General features: G+C 47.0%; 2 protein-coding genes across 5 annotated transcripts in view; one reads left to right on the forward strand and one right to left on the reverse strand.

The window, feature by feature from the left end:
- The window catches only part of LOC147029237 (uncharacterized), an 85,098-nt gene extending 75,694 nt beyond the window's left edge, over nt 1-9,404 (reverse strand). For 3 of the 4 annotated variants that reach the window (XM_085876451.1, XM_085876450.1, XM_085876448.1), the window contains exons 1-2: nt 9,282-9,379; nt 5,372-6,184 (exon numbers count right to left, since the gene is read on the reverse strand). In XM_085876451.1, coding sequence (XP_085732577.1) covers nt 5,372-5,551 — 180 coding nt within the window. In that variant the 5' untranslated portion in view covers nt 5,552-6,184; nt 9,282-9,379. Of the gene's footprint in view, nt 1-5,371; nt 6,185-9,281 lie in introns of all 4 variants that reach the window. The other variant, XM_085876449.1, reaches the window with a different exon arrangement.
- Nucleotides 9,405-9,483: 79 nt separating this feature from the next.
- LOC147029238 (polycystin-1-like protein 1) overlaps nt 9,484-14,117 on the forward strand; it is a 91,140-nt gene continuing 86,506 nt past the window's right edge. Inside the window, exons 1-2 of the mRNA XM_085876444.1 lie at nt 9,484-9,622; nt 10,659-10,757. The gene's annotated coding sequence lies outside the window, so the exon portion shown is untranslated. The remainder of the gene's footprint in view (nt 9,623-10,658; nt 10,758-14,117) is intronic.

Consider the following 14,117-nt stretch of genomic DNA (forward strand, 5'->3'; position numbering starts at 1 on the left):
TATATATATATATATATATATATATATATATATATATATATTGTATATAAATATTTGCGGTTCTGAAAAACCACATGCCTCTAAGGCTGTGGCACCTCACATTCAGTGATCCCCAGGCTGTTATTTTGTTCGGCTTCGTGCAGTCAGACCTTCCCCTCATGCCTCGTGGGTTAGCAGGACGAAGTGCGTTGTGTTGGCTTATAGCTGGGTCCAATTATATCTTTATCTTCCATGCAATCCTGATTTCCATTCCAACCCTTTCCTTTTATCCATGATCCAAATCAAATCAAGCAAGCAAGCAAGCAAGCAAACACAGACGATATGAAGAAGAAGCACCAAGCAGTCTCCCGTGAGCGAATCACAAGAACGAAGATGCTGCCCTTTCATTCAAATCTGCATGCCAACTTACAACTGCATCTCACCTTGCTCACCCCTCCCCCACCAAACACTCACCACCTCAACCACCAACATTTCCAGCACACGGGAAAAATATTCCTGCGCCTCCTTATACCCCTGTATCGATACAATTCGTCACTACACAGAGGAGTGCTGCACGGCTCAAGGTACTCGGACCGCGTGATACGGGAACAAGCAACGGATGTGAACAGCACCAACTGCATCTCGCCAGGGATGCCCCGAATAGGCGCGCGAGATTGATACGACCCTCGTCCAGTCGCCAGAACACGGCACGAGGGGTGGCGAGGGATGGGGGTCGCGTGGGGGGGGGGTCCGGGAATTTGTTGCGGAGCACTGGACCATGTCGCACCGGATGTGCAAATGAGACCACTTCTGACACCAGGAGCCTTGCAGGGCGGGGCCGGCACCGCCATGGCCCAATAGGGAAGGGCGATTTGGGTCATGGCGCACAGCTTCGGGTCGTCACCCGTGCCCGGGGCTTTTAAAAGGTGGATCGAGAAGACCATGAGGGGGCAGGAAAGCTACCTCTGGTTCCCACCAGACTCTCCGGAATCGCAGACCATCGCACACGGACAACACCAATATCTCAACCACGTGACTTGGGGTCCTCCGTCTAATGGAACTGATTACCTGAAATGGTCACGTGATCTAATTACCGTGGGACACGCCCTCGGTACGCCTTGTTCAAACTGGATCACCTTACTGGATCAGATGCAGCCGAGCGGAACTGCTAAGGACGTACCGTCTAGGAAACAGATTGTTGGGGGATAAAGTCCCAGCTAGGCTGGGATACGGACGATGCTGGACCAATGAAGGAAAAGACGAAAACGAGCTGGGAACATTTCTACACAAAACGTTTATTTCCAATTAAGTGAGGAAAGGGATGTGGCACAGTAAATTGGGTTTATTATTCTATACAGCAGGGAGTGGAAGGAATTCGTGGGGTGCGACAAAAGGCAAGCAGTTTACAAAAGCAGACACAGAGCAGACTGATCCCGTAACATCTTCTACGATCTTACCTTTTGCTAAGAGATGGAGGAGACAAGACAATGTCTTGCTAAGACAAGACATTTAGGGAGGATGTCGGAGAGAGCAGAGAGTGGTAGGCTCTTGACAGAGGAGTCTGAAGTGAAGGCCCGCTGGGCCGGTTACTTTGAGCGGTTGTACCAGGCTGATCCCCCAGCTGTCGATCCCCCATTAGTCAGGTCAGGTTCGATCTGTGACCTGCTACAGGTACCATGTAAACCTGTACTAAGCTGTTCCATGGTCGGGTTGTCGGCGACTAAACCGTCTCCCCCACCAGGTTTTCTGGTGAGGAGGGTGTTTGGATATGGACACCCAGCAGGATTAAAAACAAAACCTGTCAAAGGGCGGAGGAGCTCCTTGTGAGCCAACGGCCATCCATATCTAGTGCCCAACTGTGTCTGCGGACGTCCTCCTGCAGTTGGGTTATTTCTTATTAGGAGGTTGGTGGCAGGATTTGCACTCCGGTCACCGTAAAACCCTTCATTCCGCAAAACGCAAAAACGCAAAAAAAATCTGAAAACCCACTCCGTGGGAGTACCTCCTGCGCAGCTTCGCTTCGCAGGGCAGCTCACCGGATGACGGGATTGGAGCAAAGCCTTCGGGACCCCCAATCTTTGATGATAGGAGGGAAACCACGGGGTAACATCCCTGGGTCAGATTGCAGGAGAGTGTGTCGGAGTGGTGCTGAGGTGTCGTCCACCAGACGGCGGTCTCCTTGGGTTAACCTGAGGCTGTCCCTTCGGGTGGGTGCCTGGAATGTCCTATCCCTAAGAGAGGATGATCACCTGTCTCTGTTATCATCTGAGCTCAAGCGTTTGGACATTGAGATTGCAGCTCTCTCTGAGGTTCGGAGACCGGATTGCGGCGAGATAATGGTGGGTGGTTACACCTACTATTGGTCTGGTCCCTCTGATGGTTACCATACCCAAGGAGTTGCTGTAGCTGTGTCCAATAAGCTGACCCCAATGATAATTGAGGTAACACCGGTCAATGAGCGTATTATGAGATTAAGGATTCGTCACTCCTTAGGTGTCATTTCCCTGGTCTCTGTTTATGCTCCCACTGAGGCGAGTGATCTCACCGTGAAGGATGCATTCTACGCCACGCTCGAGTCTGTGGTTGATCAGTGCCCCAGACGAGATACACTTCTAGTCTTGGGGGATTTCAATGCATCGACTGGAACTGATAGGGATGGTTATGAGGTGTGTGTTGGTCCCCATGGGTCAGAAACTATGAACCAGAATAGCACTAAGTTCCTTGACTTTTCAAGAAGTCATGGACTTAGGGTGGCTGGTTCATGGTTTCAGCGTCCACAAGCTCATCGCTGGACTTGGTATTCCAACGCTGGCGGTGTGGCAAAGGAGATTGACCATGTCCTCATTGACGGTCGTTGAAGGATGATCCAGAACTGCAGGGTCTACCGGAGTGCTCAGTTCCTCAATACTGACCACAGGCTTGTTGTAGCAACTCTAAAGCTGCACCTTAAATCCTGGAGAATGGTACCATCCCAGCCTAGGCTGGATGTTGCCAAGCTCAGAGATGAGAGAGTAGCTGAGGAGTTTGCGAACAGGCTGAGTGGACACTTGGGGAGTCTGGGTGCTTTGGGGGGTCCTGAAGAGTTGTGGAGCGCCTTCAAGACCACCGTCCTTGATGTTGCGGGTGGATGCCTTGGAGCTCACCGCAGGGCAAAGAAGAATTTTGTCTCTCAAGGGACACTGGATACCATTGACCAGAGTCGCAGGGCCAGGCTGAATGGCAGAGCTGAGCTGTTCAGGGAGCTGAGGCATAAAACTGTACGTGCACTGAGGGTGGACAAGGAGGCCTATGTGCGAGGAATCTGTGAGGGGGTAGAGCATCACCTGTGGACAGGTGATTCTCGTCCCGCTTACAGGGGAATTCGCGCATTACGTTCATCCAAGCCCATCCCTCGGAGCACTGCAGTTCGAGCAGAGAGTGGTAGGCTCTTCACAGAGGAGTCTGAAGTGAAGGCCCGCTGGGCCGGTTACTTTGAGCAGTTGTACCAGGCTGATCCCCCAGCTGTCGAGTTGGACGTCAAGGGTGTCCAAGTTGGACAATCCGTGTTGCTGACCCTCGAATCAACTGTGGTCCACCTTCGCTTGTGGAAACACGGGCTGCGGTGAACCAGTTGAAACGGGGCAAAGCTCCAGGGATCTGTGGCATCCATGCTGAACTTCTCAAGGCTGGTGGAAATGCTGCACTCGTGTCGTTGCATGCAGTTTTGTGCTCTGCCTGGAACACAGGCATCATCCAAACTGACTGGAAGAGGGGCCTTGTTGTCCCTCTCTGGAAAGGGAAGGGTGATCGCCAAGACTGCAACAACTACCGAGGGGTGACGCTGCTCTCAGTGCCGGGCAAGGTCTTTGCTCAGATAATTCTTGATAGGGTTCGCCACCATCTGCTTGAGCACCAGCGTCCAGAGCAGTCAGGCTCTACACCAAAGAGGTCAACGATTGACCGTATCCTTGCACTTCGTGTCCTCACCGAACGCAGACGAGAGTTTCGGCAGGGGCTGCTTGCAGCCTATGTTGATCTCTGTAAAGCGTTCGATTCAGTGAATCGGGATGTCCTCTGGAGGATTCTTGGTCTTCGTGGGGTGCCACCAAAACTGATCGATCTGATGTCTGAACTCTACTCTGGTACTGAGAGTGCTGTGAAGTGTGGTGGTACCATCTCTGACTTATTTCCAGTTGTTACTGGAGTTCGTCAGGGATGTGTACAGGCCCCCACACTTTTCAGCACTTGTATGGACTGGATTCTAGGGAGGATGTCGGAGAGATCAAGTTGCGGTGCAGCGTTTGGAAATGTCAAGATCTCGGACCTTGATTTTGCAGATGATGCAGTCATCTTTGCGGAGACTTTAGACATCCTCTTGGGGGCCCTCGAGGTGCTGAATGAGGAGTCGGAGCCGTTGGGATTACGGGTTTCTTGGGTCAAAACTAAGATCCAGGCTTTCGGTGACATCTTGGATGCTGCTGTCCTGTCTGTGTCTGTTTGTGGTGAGGATGTTGAGGTCGTGGAGAGATTCACTTACCTTGGCAGTGATATTCATGTCTCTGCTGGCTGCGAGTCAGAGGTCAATAGACGTCTGGGTCGGGCCTGGGGAGTCATGGATTCACTGGATCATGGGGTGTGGCGCTGCCGGTACCTGTGCGGGAGGACGAAAGTCCGAGTCTTCAGGTCCTTGGTACTTCCAGTCTTGCTCTATGGGTGCGAGACTTGGACTCTGACCAAGGATCTGAGACAGAGACTTAATTCCTTTGGTACCAGGTCTCTTCGGAGAATCCTTGGCTATTGCTGGTCGGATTTTGTGTCCAACGAGCGGTTGCTGAGAGAGACTCGGATGAGATTTGTTACCTGCATAGTCCGTGAGCGTCAGTTGCGGCTGTATGGACATGTGGCTCGTTTTCCTGACTCTGATCCTGCTCACCAGATTCTCTCAGCGAGGGAGTCTCATGACTGGAGGAGGCCAGTGGGCCGACCACGTGCCTCATGGTTGCAGCAGGTTGGCCATCATCTCAAGGAGATGGGGATGGGCCTGGCATCTGCCTGGGGGATGGCCAGACGGAGGCCCCTGGAGTACCGGCGGAAAGGGGACGCAGCGACGCGCTGTTCTGGCACATGCTCCCATACCTGACCTGATGCTCCATCTCTCTCTCTCTCACACACACACACACACACACACACACACACACACACACACACACACACACACACACACACACACACACACACACACACACACACACACACACACACACACACACACACACACACACACACACACGAAGATTAGTTAGCCAGAAGGAAGGAGAGCAGATGATAACTGATGGCCTCTCAATTCCAAGTGCGGTCAGGTGACCGTGCAACCCAGTATGCTTTACGGGATGCTCCGCTTGAGTGATCTCACCTTAAAAGTCGGCGCGTTATCTCTTGCTTGATCACTTTGCCGGGGCTCGTGGAAACATGTGCTCCACACTGGTCCAGAAGTACATCTGTCGCACACCAACCCCGAGTGCAGATGCAGCAAAAGGCAGACAACGAGGTGCAGTGAAGAGAGGGTGGAACAGAGAGGTGGAGAAGTGGGCATGGCAAACAGGCGGAGATGAGTGTGAGGCAGGCAGGCGGGAGGGAGGAGAGAGAGAGGGAGGAGAGAGGATGGACAGCTTCACGATCCACCTTTTAAAAGCCCCGGGCGAAGGGTTTGGCGACGACCCGAAGCAACGCGCTGTCATCCGAATCGTGCCCTTCCATTGGATCCTGGCCCTGTCCTGCCAGGCTCCTGGGGCCAGGAGTGCCCTCATTCGCACATCTGGCACGACACAGCCGAGCTGCACTGAACTCCTGGGCTGTGTTTTGGCAACTGGACGAGAGTCGTGTTGGTCACACATGCCCATTCGAGGCACCCCCCGGTGAGCTGCGGTTGGAGTTGTTGACGTGCTTGGCCTGTCCCTGCGCCACGTGGTCCGAGTGGCTTGGGCCACACAGCACACCCGTTTGGTGGCAAATTGCATTGATGTGGAGGTGCGTGAAGGCGCGAGATGATTTTTCCTGTGTACGGGAGATGTTGGTGCTCGAGGTGGTGAGCTTCTGGTGAGCGAAGGTGGAGCAAGGTGAGACGCCATTGTAAATCGGTGCACATATTTGAATGAAAGGGCGCGCCATGCACGTCCTGTAGTGTTGGTGGTGAGTCTCTCATCGGGTGGCTGCCTGGGTGCGGTGCCTGCATCAATTTGTATCATGGATAAAAGGAAAGGGTTGGAATGGAAATGAGGATTGAATGGAAGACAGAGATATAATTAGACCTAGCAATAAGACCCACACAATGCACTTTGTCCCGTTAACCCATGAGACATGAGCAGAACGTTTGACTGCACAAAGACTTACGAGATAACCGCAAAAAGACTAACAAGATAACTGCCTTCGAGGCATGCAGTTTTTCAGAACCGCAATATACATACACAAATATATATTTACATATACAAATACATACACAGTGTATATATATATATATATATATATATATATATATATATATATATATATATATATATATATATATATATATATATATATATATATATATATATATATATATATATATATATATATACATACACACACACACATGGTGGCCATAAAGTCTGGAAACATAGGCGAATAAACATTATAAATGGTTTATTACCATTACATTACAATACAATACATGATATGTTCAATGTATTGTTCCTCATGAGAAATGCACATTTCACTACGCTGTGCAAAATTGTAATGAACGTGGTGCATTGATGCAGTGTTTCCATCAATCCCTGCACATGCATCCGTGATGCGTTGCCTCAGATGATTCGTATCTCTGATTTTCACCGAATAAACCTGCGCCTTCAGCATACATATGAAGGCAAACACATTGAACATATCATCCAACATCATCCATTCCAGGTGACTACCTCATGAAGCTTGTTGGGAGAATGCCAAGAGTGTGCAAAGCTGTCATCAAAGCAAAGGGTGGTGACTTTGTGGAATCTAAAAAATATATATATATAATATACTTTGATTTGTTGAACAGTTTGTTGGTTTCTACATAATTCCATTTGTGTAATTTCATAGTTTTGATGTCTTCACTATTATTCTACAATGTAGAAAATTGTAAAAACACAGAAAAACTCTTTCATGAGTCGGTATGTCCAAACTTTTGACTGGTACTATACATACATCTATATATTACTAAAACTCTCATCTTGTATGTATGTATGTATGTATGTTCCCGAAATACTGGCCCTGCCCTGGATCCTGGCCCTGCACTGCATCTGATCTGGTAAGGTGAGCCAAAACGGTACACGATAACGCAAAATATTTACAGCCACCTTACTCACCATTCGCCTGCGGTGTGCAGTATCAAGTTTTGTTAAAATCGGGCAACAAAAAAAAATTATTCAAAAAATCAATTCCCGATTCAGTCAAGTACTCTTCGGGAGGATTTTATCATCGCAAACAACCTCAGCGGTATAGTTTGCTGGTGCTATCTTTTTTTTTTCTTGAAATGTTTTGTTTTTAAAATCTCAAACACTTAGTGAAGACAAAGAACGATTTATTTTTAACCATAACATAAACATCGCCATTTTGATCTAATACTTCCATGTTCATTAATAAATAAAATTGTGTTCAGAAGATGATGCATAATAATTTCTTCGACTTTCTTTTCTCCGTTTTTTTTTTTTCCCACGTTTACAAGCAATCTCAAGTTTCGTTCAAATACGGCAACGAAAAAAATTATTTAAAAATTACCCCCGTGTGGGGGTGACAGTCATCTCTATAATGTTTTTTACTATCATAATCGATGAACCATTGCCAGATATCTCCTAAAATGACAGACTAGATAGGTTTTTGAAAATGGCGACTTTCACAAATTTTGTGACCTCGTGACCTTGACCCTGACCTCGAATCCGGGAAAAAATATGTCGTTTAGGTATCACTCATCGACCTCTACCGACATACCAAATTTCATCAAGATCGGAAGTAAAAAGTTTTCTTTGTACCGGGAGGTGTTTTTGACCATCTTCCAGGTTACGTGGCGGCCAAACGGGACGGAAATTCAAAAATCTGTCCGGTTAGATACAAAATAATATTTTTTACTATCATAATCAATAAACAGTTGCCGAATATCTTGTAGAATGGCAGACTAGATAGGTTTTGAAAATGGCGATTTTTATAACTTACATGACCTCGTGACCTTGACCCTGACCTTGAACCCGGACAAAAGTTATATCGTTGGGCAACACTCATCGACCTCTACCCACATACTAAGTTTCATCAAGATCAGAAAGAAAAATTGTTGACGGACAGACGTATGGACGGACATTTGGTCCGGCTTTATTAGGTCATCTCGGTAGAGATGACCTAAAAATCAATTCCCGATTCAGTCAAGTACTCTTCGGGATTATTTGATCGATGCAAACAACCTCAGCAGTATAGTTCGCTGGAGCTATCTTCTTCTTTTCTTTTTTTTTGAAATGATTTTTTTTCATCAACCGCTGTCACAACGGGAACCCAACGGGTTCACGGGTCGTCTACTGTATATATATATATATATATATATATATATATATATATATATATATATATATATATATATATATATATATATATATATATATATATATATACAGTGATTGTGCACACACAGACACATACACATACACACCCACACCCACACCTGGAGGGCCTTCAAAAGGGCCTGGAGGGCCTTCCATTCCATCTTCTAAAACCCACATATAAAGACAACAACCAACACACATCTCAATTAACTTTCACTGTAATTCTCTCACACAGATACACCATGAATTACCACTTTCCTGGAAGATAAATTTCCAGGTTCATCTCGTCCAATCATCTGAGAAACGAGATTTGTGGTTTGATGGGAAATGTACATAATAATTAAAGGAGGGGAGGGGTGGGGGAGGTGGGGCGGGGAGGGTGGGGGAGGGGTGGGGGAGGTGGGGCGGGGAGGGGTGGGGGAGGTGGGGCGAGGAGGGGAGGGGTGGGGGAGGTGGGGCGGGGAGGGGTGGGGGAGGGAGCAGGGCAGGGGGAAACAGCTCCTGAAAGGTAGTTTTGTAGTTAAAAGGAAGAATGAGGTTTAATCCTCGTTGAAGGAAGTTTCGTGATGATGATTAATAAACAACGTGGAGAATAAAACAAAACGAGTGAAAAACACCTCATTAAATCAACAACCAAACACCTCAACAAACATTGAATAAAAACTCCTTTAACTTCCCTTCGTTTCCGTCATGAAGGAACAGAAAATTATTTTACATTTAAATTACCGTTTCCCTCTCTCTCTCCTCCTCTTCACATCATTTCCTCCCCAACCACGAGGACCCGGGTTGGAGTGAACAAGGTCACAGGAACATCAACCCGGAAGTTCTTCCTCGTACTTCCGGTTAACTGACATTATTCTTCCGCACCGAAACACCTCGGATATGGATACTGGAGGTTACGGATATGGATGTGTATCAATGATACTCGCCTCGTTACTTTCGTGCATTTTAAAACGTATCTACAGAATCGAGGGTGCTTCTGACCGTTGGGAAAATGCATCCGGCAGGCCTGACCACGTGATCCCCATGACACGGACAGAATGCAGTCGACGCGATCTGGGCTCAAGGTCGGCCATTTTACCACTCCCATTCACAGGTCGGCCATTTTACCACTCCCATTCAACATTCATGGTGCCACAGGTCGGCCATTTTACCACTCCCATTCAACATTCATGGTGCCACAGGTCGGCCATTTTACCACTCCCACAACATTCATGGTTCCACAGGTCGGCCATTTTACCACTCCCATTCCACATTCACGATCACCTGTACCACTGAACTGAAAATAAAGAGTGCTCGTCGCCGTGAGTTCGAGGTCCACCTGGTTTGAACGTGTCTCAGATTGAAAACGCCAAATAAATGTTAAAACACCACTTTGTGCGGTATTAAAGTTCTCCAACCGGTTACAGGAGGGTTGTGGAAACACGTTGTACAGGTATTTTAATTTGTTGATAAACAGGAACAGTGTCGTTTCAATCCGAAATGATCACTGCAGCATCACAGCTTCTCATTCAGCGTTCATCACATGAACCCTGTTCGTAAGTCCATTTGTTTGAAGGTCGCAATTTGGTTTAGAACAGTTTTTAGTTCACCCGGATTTTAGGACTTTGGTCAGGTGAGTTTATGCGATTGAGCAGTGTCCGTCAGTCAGTCAGTCAGTCAGTCAGTCAGTCTGTAAGCACTTCATTCATTTCCACTTGAACCAAACACGCAATTTTGATGAAACTTGTTCACAGGTTTCATATCTGATTGATAACGAAGGTGTATTAACCGCATCACAATCTGCACTCATTAAAAGAGAGTCTCTGGGAGGGGGTTTTGACCCCCTTAGCCCCCCCTTCCCCCCTCCAACCACAAATCGGGAATTTTCTTTCTTCTCTGAAACTACACACGATTTCGATGAAACTTCACAGGAACCCTCATCACCCATGATGTATCAAAGTTTGTTCCTGACATTAAAAATAGAAGAGGGTCTGCGGGGGGGGGGGGGAGGGGTTGAGTAACTGTTGCTCCTGATCCAGGTGAGCTTTTGGACTCGTGGTTATATTTTTAACAAAGAGAGGATTAACGGGGGAGGACTCATGAGTGTATTTATGTTCACAGCCACCATTAATCCCACCTTCTCGTCGGGACGGCCAAGGAGGCTTGACCCAAGTCTTTTCACAAACCTGTTGGTGCCGGCAATAGCGGGACAGCTGAGAGGTGAGTGTGTGATGGAACATGCAGTTTAACATCCATCCAAGTGACGACACACATTGATTAATAACCCTGCCTATGAAACACCGGGATGACAGTTTATACCTGGGTCGGGATTCAAACCCAGGTGAGACAGCTTAGACGCGAGTGTGTGGTGAGACGTTCACTTTACCGTCCATCCCAGGTAGGACACACACGCATTGATTAATCACCCTGCCTGCATTATTTGGACAGAGAGTGATTTTCAGCCTCTCTGCTTCTCACTCTGCCAACGATTTTGACAACGATAATCTACACTAATAAAAGTGTGTGTGTGTGTGTGTGTGTGTGTGCGTGCGTGCGTGCGTGCGTGTGTGTGTGTGTGTGTGTGTGTGTGTGTGTGTGTGTGTGTGTGTGTGTGTGTGTGTGTGTGTGTGTGTGTGTTCATCTGTCCTTCATATGTCCAAACCCATAAAACCAAGCAGTCTGAAAATTTGCATGCATACTAAGAAAACTCCAAGGAAGTGCAAGAGTGAAAATTAGGTGTTTGGGTTAATTAAAACGGCCTTGCTTAACTATAACCTTCATCAGGCAATCCTTGGCCACCTCATTCTCTGGGGTCTAACTCCAACTTATCATATTTACTTCCTTCAGATGATTTAATGCAATAACAAAACCCGCAAGGGATATGCTTTTGATATTTTTTAATATCAACGGTCTTTTTCAAGATGGTCTCAAAATCAGCATACTGTTGCAGACCCAGGTCGGGGTGAGAAGACCACGAGAAAGAGGGGGGGGGGGTGACTACCTCAGGTTCCCACCAAACTCTCTGGAATCGCAGGCTGTCGCACATGGTTAACTCCGTGACGCAGCGGGGCGTGAATCGACTGTGAATGCCACTAACTCAATCATGTGACTTCGGGTCCTCCATCTCTGCAAACGGGTTACCTAATCGTCACGTGATCTAATTACTGGGGAACACATGCTCGGTATGCTTTGTTCAAACCGGATCACCTTACCGGCTCAGATGCAGCCGAGCATAACTGCCAAGGACGTACCGGCTAGAAAACAGATCGTTGGGGGATAACGTCCCGGCTAAGTTAGGATGCAGACCATGCTGGACCAATGATGGAAGAGATGAAAACGAGCTCGGAAAATTTCTATACAAAGCATTTATTTACAATCAGGCGAGGAAAGGTATGTGGCACAGTGAATGGGATTTATTATTATGTACAGCAGGGATAGCAAGGAATTTGGTGGGTGCAACAAAAGTCAAGCAATTTACAAAAGCAGACACAGAGCAGACTTATCCCATTGTATCTTCAACAATCTTAACTTATGCTACGACAGGCGCCATCACATAAATACACACACAAACCCGCGTAAGATTAGATAGCCGCAAGGAGGGAGAGCATATGAGGACTCACGGCCTCTCAATACCTGGCACTGTCGGCCGACTGCGCAACCCAGTACGCTTTGGGGGACGCTCCATTTCAGTGATCCCACCTTAGGAGTGGATATCTCCTGACCTAACATCTTGGAATGATTATCTAGGAGACATTATCTAGGAGTGATCCCACCTTACCCAAACATCTTGGAGACATTATCGAGGAGTGATCCTACCTAACCCTAACATCAAGGAGACATTATCTTTGAGTGATCCCACCTCACTCTAACAGCATTATCTCCTGCTTAATCACTTTGTCGAGGCTCATGGAAACTTGTTCTCTGCACTGGTCCCAGAAGAATGTCTGTTGCACACCAACCCGGAGTACAGATACAGCGACAGGCAGACAATGAGGAGCGGTGAAGAGAGGGCGAAGCAGAGAGGCGGAAAAGTGGGCAAGGCAAACAGATGGAGAAGTGGGTGAGGCAGGCAGGCAGAGGAGTGGGCGAGGTAGGCAGGCGAGGAAGTGCAGGGAGAGAGAGAGAGAGGACGACATTGCGATCCGCCTTTTCTAAGCCCCGGGCGAAGGATGGGGTGACGAAACGAAGGGACGCGCCGTCACCCGAATCGTGCTCCCCTATTGGGTTGTGGCTCCACCCTGCCAGGCTTCTGGGCCCAGATGCAGTCTCATTAGCACATCCAGCACGACATGACCTTGCACCGAACTCCCAGGCTGTGTTCTGGTGAATGGACGAGGATCATGTTGGTCTCACATGCCCATTCGGGGCATCGCCGGTGAGATGCGGTTGGTGCCGTTAACATGCATGGCCCGTGCCCACACCACGCGGTCCAAGCAGCCTGGGCTGTGCAGCATGTCCCTGTCTGGTGGTGAATTGTATTGATGCGGAAGTGCGTGGAGGCATAGGATGATCACTCCCATGTGTGGGAGATGTTGGTGGTCGAGGTGGTGAGTTCTTGGTGAGTAAAGGTTGAACAAGGTGAAACACCGTTGTAAATTGGTATGCAGATTCGAATGAAATGGCATGTCATGCGCGTCTTATACAGTGTTAGTGGTGAGTCACAGGGCTTCGCGGGTGTCTGTTATCATGTATGTGTGCTTGCTTCGATTTGTGTCATGGATAAAAGTGAAGGGTTGGATGAAAATCAGAATTGAAAAGAAGACAGAGATAGAATTTTTAGACTTAGCTATGAGACCCACGCAACGCACTTTGTCCCGTTAACCCATGAGACATGAGGAGAATGTCTGACTACACAAAGGCAAGCAAAATAACTGCCTGGGGATCACTGTATGTTGGGTGCCATTGCCTTCGAGGTATGCAGTTTTGCAGAACCGCAACAATATATTACAAATGAGCGTTTTATACATTTATATGTTTCATTAAATAGAACTTTCTCTCATGATTCTCGCATATCAACAACTGCTGCTTTATGATTAGAACAATACTTTAAATGTTTATCATGTTTTTGTTGAGATTGAAAGATATTTAGACATCTCTTACAAGGATATGATTTATGCTTTGATTTATAAACTTGACGACTTACCAATCAAGAAAAGTCTTTGATATAAGCATAATGAGCGGTTTCTTTATTAGTGAAATAAAGGAGATCGACTTGCCAGTCATTTGACCAATTATCATTGGATAATGTATTAGTAACTCTTAGAATTTGGATTTTGTTTTTATCAGTTAAACCATAAACATTTATTGAGAGGTTATTCATATTCTCAAATTTTGTTATGTCTTTTAAGCTCATGGGTTTTCCTCTTGAGATGCCCAGATCCAGACTTTCTAATTTATTCTTATATTTCTTATACTTTGAAACTCTTTCACAGTCCATTTCATGTGGATAAAGATGTGCTAAGATACTCCAGCGAAAGCATTTTTATCAGCATTTTTAATATTAATTATTGCCTTTTTATTCTTCATATCCTTCGGTAAATCAATACAAGAAGAAGCCTTGATCAGAGTGGATTTAAGTAT

This window comes from Eptatretus burgeri, chromosome 4 (assembly GCF_056783735.1).
Source record: "Eptatretus burgeri isolate ZD-2024b chromosome 4, Ebu_testis_v1, whole genome shotgun sequence".
NCBI lineage: Eukaryota > Metazoa > Chordata > Myxini > Myxiniformes > Myxinidae > Eptatretus > Eptatretus burgeri.